The 10,311-nt window shown below is 38.3% G+C and overlaps 1 protein-coding gene across 2 annotated transcripts; it reads right to left on the bottom strand.

Annotated features, from left to right (window-relative positions):
* Positions 1-1,933: 1,933 nt before the first annotated feature.
* LOC121963154 (sodium-dependent phosphate transport protein 2B-like) lies at positions 1,934-9,753 on the bottom strand. 2 transcript variants are annotated; one of them, XM_088078009.1, is made up of 13 exons: positions 9,620-9,753; positions 9,092-9,143; positions 8,545-8,670; positions 8,331-8,459; positions 8,024-8,167; positions 7,327-7,438; positions 7,028-7,223; positions 5,985-6,080; positions 5,598-5,709; positions 4,962-5,129; positions 4,544-4,660; positions 3,647-3,771; positions 1,934-3,236 (listed from the first exon to the last, which is right to left on the bottom strand). In XM_088078009.1, exons 2-13 carry the CDS (start codon positions 9,135-9,137, stop codon positions 2,679-2,681), a joined length of 1,929 nt encoding a protein of 642 aa, XP_087934135.1. In that variant the 5' UTR covers positions 9,138-9,143; positions 9,620-9,753; the 3' UTR covers positions 1,934-2,678. The 2 variants fall into 2 exon arrangements, with proteins under 2 accessions (XP_087934135.1, XP_087934136.1); XM_088078010.1 differs by having other exon boundaries at positions 9,092-9,139; positions 9,620-9,637.
* Between the last annotated feature and the right edge of the window lie 558 nt (positions 9,754-10,311).

Raw genomic sequence — 10,311 nt, 5'->3', positions numbered from 1 at the left:
CATAACTCAACATTGACCACTGCCCTCATAAATTACACAGAGTGATAATTAAGTAATAAATAAAACAATATGTGGCTAAAGTCTCCCTTTTATCTCAGTGTCCAGTACGAGAAGTCCACTGCTGCTCCTGGACAGTCAGCAGCGTGGGAGGAGCAGACACTTTGATTGGACTCACAAGGTCAAAAGACAACAGCACATCTAGGTTAACCCTTTGAAACCTGTTCAAATTGGCCTTATTTCTTTAAAAAAAACAAAAAAAAAAAACATGGGAAGGCAATGAAAAACTTAATAAAACAGTGACAGAAAAATTTGCAAGAAATTGGTCAAAAGTACAAGAAAATTAAAAACTATTTTAAAAATAAAATAAAATAAAATAAAATAAATACTACTACTACTAATAATAATAATAATAATCAGGAAAGGAAAACACTCAAAAACTTACAGAAAAAATACCTGAAAAAAGGCTTACAATTATAATAATTCTGTGAAATAATATTAAACATTGATAAATATCATTATTATCATAATATTATTAATCTACTATTTTCGTGCAATTTGCAGAACATTTCTTGCCAAGTTGCTAATTTCCTTTTATCCCATGTTTTAAAAAGATACCAAACCAATTTACTCAGAGTCCAACAGATTTAAATACTTGTGAAAGGCGTCTAAATGCAGCACAAATGTGATGTCGATCCAGGTTTCAAAGGGTTAATGGCCGTATTGAGGCCTCAACTTTTAAAAGGGGTTGCTCTGACAAACATGGATCAAAACCTTGTGTGGGAAGCTCATGGCAAACTGGAAACAGAAGGATATAAAGGCAATCCAGGCACCAAATGAGGAGGAAAATATGAAAAAGCATTTTTTGTAGTGGCTGCATCATTAAAAGAGGCAACATGTTTTCTAAACTGTTTTTTAAAGGTTTTTAAAATCCTGACAAAAACCAGCAGTGGTAAAAACATGTTGGCTCTTTTAATAATTTAGCTACTACAACAAAGGCTTTTTAATATTTTCTTCCTCAATTATATGTATTGTCAAAGTCCTGGATTTCTTTTCTGTGTATCCTGAATAGAGTATTGAAAAAAATTGCACCGGTCATTTCTTTTGTTCACACAAACTAAAAAAAACTGCTTACTAAATGTAATCACGAGCTATCTGGATGATATTGCTCCAATTACACAGTACAGACTTTGCCCGATGCTTCAGTGTGAAGTCACAAACTTACTGTTCAAAGGAAAATCAGATATAAAAACATCTTATTTGCTACTTGAAGTTGTTTTCACTGAGCACCCTTACAGGGAACCAGTAAATCTTCTGATCTATCATGTGCAAAACACACGCACGACCAGGATTATCAAAGCTGACTATCAAATGAATTGATTATCCCTTTGAGACCCCAGAAAATTGGCAATGCGCAACTTAACAAGAAATGACCCAAAAATTACCAAGAAATTAGTAAAAAAATAAAAAATAAATAATACAAGAAAATTATCTAGAAAACTGCATAAATGTATTTAAAGAAAGGAAAGGAAATGGCCTGGAAAAAGTGGATTTTTAAAATAATAATAATAATGATAAATCTTTTTTTTCTATATTCTTTGTGTAACATAATTTTAAATGCAATATAATGATTATTAGAATTATATTTTTCCCCTAGCTTAAAAAAACTAATAATTCTTTCTTCCTCTTTCTCATTTTTCACCTTTAACAAACCCCCCCCCCCCTCCCCTTTTTAAGAAATCAAACCAATTTTATCATCTTTCAGAGGTTTAAATGCTTGTGAAATGTTTCTGAATGCAGCACAAGAAAACTGTTCTCAATCTAGGTTTCAAAGGGTTAAAATGACAAACAAGTAACTATAAACAACAGTTCATACCAAACTTGTGTTATCTGTGTGAAAATGATGTGCCAGGTGAAAAAAGTCACGAAACTCTAGTTTAAAAATAATAAATTTTTAATTTACAAATATTATTGAGTCTTAAAGGAGCAGTTTGTAGGATTTAGTGGCATCTAGTGGTCATGCTGTAGGTTGCAATCAACTGAATACCCCGTCCCCTCCCCTCCAAGCATGAAGAACTAACATCGGCCTTCACTTCAACATAAATATGTAAAAAGGGTCTTTCCAGAGTCAGTATTTAGTTTGTCTATTCAGGGCCACTGTAGAAACAACATGGCAGACTCTAAAGGAGGACCCGCTCCCTATGTAGACATAAACGGCTCATACTAAGCTATTATGAATATTAAATTCCATTTCTGACAATAGATGCCTTTAAATCCCCAACACTGTTCCTTTAAATACTGAAGAATAACAAATATATTAAATGCTACATTAAACATATTTAAAATTTTAACGTTACAAAGTTGAAAAAAAAAACCAACGACCTCTCACACGTCATATAAAATACAAAAACAAGTCATGACATTCGATACCACCCATAGTTATATTATAGCAGATAGTGAGTCTGAACAATAAATTTAAGACATAATAAAATAAACATCAGACGCCCAGAAACGGCAGGTTCACAACAACACGTCCAACACCTCACAGTCTCCAGCACGGTGGTGATAGACAGCGTTTACGACAGTGCTTAGTGGGGAATCATGAGCATACCGCAACCTGAGAGCTGTGTGACTAATACATTATTGCATTGAGTTATAGATATAAATTTAACTTAATAATATTAAAATTGTGTCGCTCTATCAGCATCCGATGTGTCCTCGTCTCTCGACATGGCCGGATTATCGTACATCTCCAGACTCTTCTTTTTGTTCCCCGTTATCTTTTCGTCCTCGTCTGTTTTTCCGCAGCTCCTGCAGCACTTGCAGCACTTGCAGCACCAGCAGCAGTGTCTGCCGCAGAAGCCCAAAGTCGAGGTCACCATTCTGTCCCAGGGCGCCATGGAGTGCAGGGGCCGGGGCAAAAACTCCCAGTTTTGGAGGACCTCGGGCAGGAAGTGGGGGCAGCGATTCTGCATCACGTTGATAATGATCACAATGATAGCCAACGCAATAATGGGCACGCCGACGCCGACCAGGACCTTCCAGCCGGCCAGCGACAGGCCGAACACAGACAGAGGCAAAACCAGGAAGCACAGGAAGAGGTAGAGTGCGGCAAACCAGCGGTATTTGGCCGTACGGTTCCCCAGCGCTCTGGCCAACCTGATGGGCACCCGCATGAACGGGATTGGATACCAGAGGAGGATACCCATGATGTTGAAGAAGAAATGACAAAGTGCAATCTAGAAAACAAACCACATGTAACAGTCAAACAAAAATATAACTGTCAGACGTCAAAGAAAATATTAAACAATAGAGTTGAGGGCTAACATCGACACGCTGACATGGTCACACTGACGATGCTCGCAAGGTGATGCTTAGTGGATATGTTTACCATGTTCAGCTGAGTGGTTAATATTCAATATTTAGCAAATTATTCAAATTAATTAAAAAAAAAGCTTGGATTTATATAAAGCCTTTAAAGAGATTCAAGGTTGCTTTACAAAGTACAGTAAACTAATCTTCAATAAACAACAAAAAAATATAAAATACACAGCTGAAAAGTAACCATACGTATGCATGTTGCTGAAAATATTATGATTCTGATCGTAATCCGCCTAAAAACAGGCAAATACTTTGTGCTGCATCTTACCTGCAGGGAGTCGGCTAGTGTTTCTCCAGGGCTCGCCATGGCAGCGAGGATAGCGGTGGTTGTCGTGCCAATATTTGACCCCAGTGTCAGCGGATAAGCTCTCTCGAGACTGATGACACCAATACCTGGAGAAAGAAGATTGACAGGATGTAAATAACTCTATCATTAAAAAATTATAACAAGATTTTAAGAAAATACAGCTGGACAATGCATATGTGGAGGATGACTGGAAAGAAGTGGTAAAATTGTGTTAGAACGAGTTTTACCTCCAATGAATTGAGAGAAATTAAATAAATAATTCTTCGTAGGTCTTCAGTCAGTGATTTCTTTTAAATCACTTCTCAAAAAACCCATTTTTTATAGACTTGCTTTTATGATGATATCGCTTTATTTCCTTTTCATATATTTTTATTTCTTTTTACTTATTTCATTGTTTTAATTAATATTTTATCTTTTTTATTTCCTTTTATTTGTGGTTTGATTGCTTTTTTGTTTCTGTTATTGTTGTTTTGTTTATCTCTTTGTATTATTGCATATTGATATTATGCGACCTGCATCTTGCAATATTTGTCCTCTGGTTTTAATTTTATCCTAAATCTATCCTAGTTTCTTCTTTCTTGTGTTCAAAGGGACTGTTGGCTTTCCTTTGTTAGATATGTATCTCTGTATCCCATTTCTGTTTTGTTTGTCAGAGCACTTCGTAAACTCTGTTTAGCTATTGTTATAATTTGTATATATCTATTAATCAAATGTTAATTTTACTGATTAACTGATTAAAGAAAGTGCTTACAATTTGCAAGGCTAGACTGAAATCTAAAGGTGTACTGTGTTGCTGTGTATTGTCTTTAATTTGTGCTGTATTGTCAATAAGTTGTAAAGTTGTAAATAACAACTTACCAACAAGAGGAGTAATAGCGGAGGTGAACACGGAGCTGCTCTGAACGATGAAGGTCATCCCCGCTCCCACCAAAATCGCAATGTATCCAGTAACCCAAGCGAAAGGGAAAGGGAAGTCTGCAGTCAAACGGAGACACAGGAGGTGAGCAATAAACCTGACGAAGCGATCACAGTGTGACTGCACACATTACAACCTCACCACCAGAGCAAACAAGGAGTTTTTTCAGCACTACAGTAATTGTGTCTGAGCTTTCTTCGTCACGCAACAGGACTGGAGCACCTGGTGACGAGCCAGAAGCACCAGGGAGGCTGTACCTGTGCTGCTCATCAAGCATCATCACCGAGTGCAGATGTGCTGACTATCAAACAGGCAGGAGAAACCACGGGGGGAAATCTTTTGGGGTTTTTTTTTGCTTACCTGTGTTGAGCACCTTCTTGATGATCACGGCCACCTGTCCCTTCAGCATGGAGTTGAGCAGCTTGACGATGAGGATGAGGCAGGTGCAGAGGATGAGCAAAGACAGAGCCAGGAGGATGAGGCCTACCGCCAGGTCCGGCAAATTAGCATTGGCGAAGAGGTGAGTGCCTGTAACCGGCGGTCAGAGAGATGATTGGCATTAAAGCGTCCACCTGAGGCTAGCATTATGTGACGGCTAAAAGTAGCCTCGTGTGCATGACTCATTTTAGAGCAAACCTTTCTTTGATAAATGGAGCTGATAAAACTGACTTTCATGCAATTTTCAAAACAAAACAAAGGCATTTACTTTAATTGGGGGCAGCATACTTTGAACATTTTATGGTCATGTGGCACTCAGGTGCTTCAACGAGGCAGCATGAATAGAGCTATTGAGCAGGTAGACGGGTCAAGAGAGGGCATTAGCTGAGTCACTGTAACGACTCAAAGGTAGTCATTGTCCGCACTTCAGAGGGTCTGGGTGAAGGGGGCTGCTGTGTCTCGTATATCACTGAGCTCCAGCGGATCAGATAATCCAAATTGCTTTGTAAATGTTCTTTTTTCCCCCCGACCGTGGTTTATTCACTGATGCACGCTTACATTTCTCTTGGTAATCGATCCAAGACGAATTCAACTGGGTCCAGGTCAGGTTTCCTTCCTCCCAGCACACGGAACCGGCAGTGCAGTTCACCACTGTTTCGTTCCAGTAAGTCTGAGAGAAACAGGACCACAACAGCTTCAAATCAATGCTAATGATAATCTTTAAATGATCATACTTAACATTTTTATAAAATAACACACCTTCAAAGCATGATCTAACAACACGATCACTGTGGTCACAATACAAGACGGACAATATCAATCATTAACAGGAGAAAGCAGAGCTAACCATAGCTTTATCAGGTGTTTTTACTGCTGCTGTGTTATGCTCTGTGTGCGGCAAACTAATAATTTATGCATGTGATGCAGCTCTTGTTGATTTCTTACCGTGTTTACTTCTTTTTTGCACCACACTTTGATCAGACTCTTGTTTCTGGCTGCTGAGTCACCGGTGGCGATGCCAGTGATGACGGATTTGTCCAGCTAAGAAAACACAAAATAAAAACATGTTAGAGAAAGTTCTTTATGTTAATGTTCAGGCTGTTCTCATGCACTATTTGAATGTTTTCCTGCAGAAAGTAGTGCACCAAAATTGTAGATAACCTATGTGATCATGAGCCAGTAAGCCGTGTATAATCCATGTAATCAGGACGGATGTGATCATGTGACCAATGCACTGACGGGAGTAAATAAGGAAGTAGTCCCTGTAATGAGGCAGGTTTGGATAGTGGATGAGGAACACAGGACTTTCCCCCAGGAGACAAGTGTTTGTGTCCCGTGTAAAACCAAGTGAGCTGAAGTTGGTTTAAGGAATATCACCACCAAGTTCAGTGTAATACTTTTAATATTTTTTACTCCAGGTATGAATCTAAGGCTTATTGTACAAATACCCAAAACTGATACTTTGGATATGTTTTGTTGGTGATTTTGTGTTTCTCACTCTGCATATGGGAGATTCCACTGCCTTAATTCCCATCATGGTGAGTTTAAGACAAGGGATTAGGTAAATTATTTAAAAAAAAAATAGATGTTAGACACCTTTTACGAGTATTTAAACCAAATAATGCAATTTCTTTCAAAAACTTCAGAAAAAAGGCAATAAGCAACTTGGTAAGAAATGTTCCACAAATTGCAAAATTAGTATAAAAAATGTTTGAGGGAAAAAAGCTACGGAAAAACTATATTCTTAATGATCATAGTTATATATTTAAAATTATCTTCCAGAATTTTTATGACTTTTAAGCACTTTTTCACAATCTTTCTTCTTTTGTTGCTCATTACCTTCTTCCCATTTTCTTCTTAAAGAAATCAAGCCTATTTGCTAAAGTGTTAATGGATTTAGGGTATTGGTATCGTAATTGTCTAAGTAATACCCAGCTGAAGTTGTAATGTTGCATATTTTTGGATAATTTCAAAGTCGCTGACTCTACCTGGATGATGGCTTCGGTCAGAGGGTCTGTGATGACGTTGAGCAGGTCGGGGGCGTCCTCTCCGGTCTGGATGTTGAAGGATTTGATCACGAGGTGAGTGAGTTTGTACAGAACACCTGTGGCGACCTCCAGGGGCAGAAGAATCAGCACGGACAGCCAGTTGAAGAAATCGTGGACTGTAGCTCCGGCAAAGGCCCTAAAAGTGAAAGAACGAAGTGTTGAACTCTGTTTCTGCAGTTATTATTTTTATCTACAATGTTATATTAGTCCTCTCTTTATCATCACATGCTCTGATTTACCTGCGAAACTCATTTCGGTCTCCTGCCTGCATCATAGCCACAATAGTGTTGGTGACGGATGTTCCGATGTTGGCGCCCATGATGATCGGCACCGCAGACTGCACGTTCAGCACTGAGGGATAGAAGTGAGAGGAAATTACCCATCCCTCAGTCATGCAGAGGTGACGCCAAACATGTAACGTTGCACCCTTAAAAAGACTAACGGCATGAATGAAGGGGGATGATGGTCTATTTGAGAGAATCTTTCTTAATGTATCTGCCTTTTTTATATAGATGGTGTTTTTTTCTCCTTTATTTTCTCTTTATTTAAATTATTGTCAATGTTGTTCTGTATTTATTTATTAATATTATTATTATTACTATCATTTTATTGTTTGTCTCTTGTCTTTGAGAATGTGGAGAGCACTGTGTTGTTCAACTAAAAAAAAAATATTTTTTTAGGGTCATTTTTATAATTTGCCGGAAGTTTAATTCAAAATTGCTGATTGCTTTTTCTTCAATGAGTAAATGAAATAGAACTAATCTGCACACGTTTCAAATGTTTAAATATATGTGAAAGGCGTCTCAACGCAGCACAATAAAACTGATCCAGGTTTAAAAGGGTTAATGTGTAATGCACTTTATATGCATGCATGTTTCTGAGAAACAAAGTCGACAAATGCAAAGTGCACGTGTGTGTGTGTGTGCTGCTGCTTACATCCAGAGGAGACCATGCTGACCACAATGGAGGAGGAGGTGCTGGAGCTCTGCACCAGCACTGTGACTAAGACCCCGATCACCAGCCCGGCCACAGGGTTGGACAATATAACATTGTCCTGGAAGATGTCACCAGCAGCTTTGCCTGCACACACAGACACACACAGACACACAGACACACACACACCCTCAGGTCAAAAACACAGCTCTCCATGCACATTACATAAGCAGCACTCTGTCGGACTTGACATTACCAGGCAAATAAACTAAATGTGCAGTGATCGGAGGTGATAAAGATATTTAATTACCTCCAACTAGCTGGAAAGCCGAACTGAGGACATCCAGCGAGCAGATAAACAGGTAGAGGAGTCCGAGCAGCAGAGCGGTCTTCACAAGAGCCGTCAGCACTCTCATAATCTTCCCCTTTGTGTCCAGATCTGTAAGAGGAAAATGAAGCGCTGAATCAGAGCCAGGTTTTGTAAAGGTGAACACACCGCGCAGAGAATGGCACAGGTGCCTCACCTGACCACTTGACCCCGGTGTCTTTGAGCTCGGGGAGATCCCAGGGATCCTCTGACTCCTCGTTTACAAGGTCCACGGTGGAGTAAGCCGGCAGGATGGCCACATCTTTAGTCTGAGTTTTGTCATCTAACGGAGATAAAAAGGAGGGAATGTTAGAGAAGGTGGCAGCAACACACCTTCAGCTTAAGGCAAGTTTTATTTAAATCTTCAGGACTTTTTTTAATGCCAATTGGAATTATATTTAAGACCAATTTTACAACAACTAAACCTGCTAAAGGGAAATTATGCCAAAAAATTTACTGTAACATAAAAGTCATATGAGAAAAAATGGCAGATTTCACATTTTGCATTTACAATGCAACATCAAAAAAAATAAAAAATAAAAAAAATAAAATCGAATATCCCATGCCTGAGAATTTTTTGACCTTTGAAATATTTATCAAAGGCATTTTAACACCAACTAAGTCTTTTTTTTTTTTTTTGAGTTATTCAATGTGTTTAAGACCCTGAAAATAGTTTGAGCAAGTACCCAAAGAAAAGAACATACCGAGAGTAGGGGGGGAATCAGTCCCCACTTGTGGTCTTGGAGCCATGACTGTCTGAGGACGAAAAAGTCAAATAATCACATAAAAAAGTCATATACATGTAATTGTACAAAATAAAATTGGAAGTAGCAGGGGGAGCAAAAGCTGAAGTTGAAGAAGTACAAATTGTGTTCATGTGCAGATCACCTTTTAAAACATAAAATGACTTTTTCAATGCAAGGATTTTAGACTACAAACTAATATATATATATATATATATATATATATATATATATATATATATATATATATATATATATATATATATATATATATATATATATATATATATACAAAAGAAACACCATATCACCTTCAGGACTCTCTGACATCACATAAATACCAAAATATTAGCATCATCTCTCACAGTTTTCTCCCGCGCTCCCTCGATCCCCAAATCACTTTTACAAATGTCCTCGATTACGATAATACGTCTCTGTCTGTGAGCACGCGGCCCCTGAGCAGCGCGTGGATGGCGGCGGGATACGCACCTGCAGCGGAGCTGTGAGCGGTGAGCGGGAGGCTTCACCTGAGTTACCTGTTGCTCTCCTGCACACTGCGCGCGCCTTTTATAGCGCTGCAGCGAGCACACGCGCTGCTCTCAGTTCAAAGGTCGCGCACAAATGTGCAGAGTACAGGAGGCTGGACGGTGCATCTGCATGTGCGACACAAAGGGTTTGATAAAGAGCGAAGAGATGATTTTGTTATGTGAATTAATACACATTATATATACTGATTCGGAAATAGACAGGAAAACTGTAGTTTGTGTGAGTTTCTTTTTTCTTTTATCATCATTATTTTTTCAGAACAACATGTTGGTCGGATTTAGTGATAAAATAAAACTGTTGTATATGTGTATAATCCATATTTTGGGTATAAACTGAGTCTGAGCCACAGGTAACCAGAAGCACAGACTGAGGACCATAGTTTAATACTGTAGTCATTTCTAAGGAGCTGCCCCCTGGTGGTTGTACAGGGAACACTAAGATGCATTTCCTCTAAATTGTTCTCTGTGGGAAAAGTTTTTTGGTTGCAAATTTTTCACCAGATACTTTCACTCTAAATAATGCATGTTTTTTAAAAAAATTTTGCATTTTATGTTTATTTTCTTGAGAAATATATATTTTTTTTAATTTTTAATTTTATTTAATCTTTATTTAACTGTGAAAAAGAGCAACAGCAC

Source organism: Plectropomus leopardus, chromosome 5 (genome assembly GCF_026936395.1).
Source record: "Plectropomus leopardus strain MGB_pleo_1.0 chromosome 5, ASM2693639v1, whole genome shotgun sequence".
NCBI lineage: Eukaryota > Metazoa > Chordata > Actinopteri > Perciformes > Serranidae > Plectropomus > Plectropomus leopardus.
Note: the sequence above shows the minus strand (reverse complement) of the source record. Positions and strands in the feature narration are given on the sequence as shown.

Bases quoted from the DNA above. Each gene is read 5' to 3' on its own strand.
- LOC121963154 (XM_088078009.1), bottom strand. From the start codon at position 9,137: ATGGCTCCAAGACCACAAGTGGGGACTGATTCCCCCCCTACTCTCG. The intron at 7,224-7,326 runs GTAAATCAGAGC...TTTCACTTTTAG, and splicing joins GACCGAAATGAGTTTCGCAG to GGCCTTTGCCGGAGCTACAG. The intron at 5,710-5,984 runs GTAAGAAATCAA...TGTTTCTCTCAG, and splicing joins GCAAAAAAGAAGTAAACACG to ACTTACTGGAACGAAACAGT.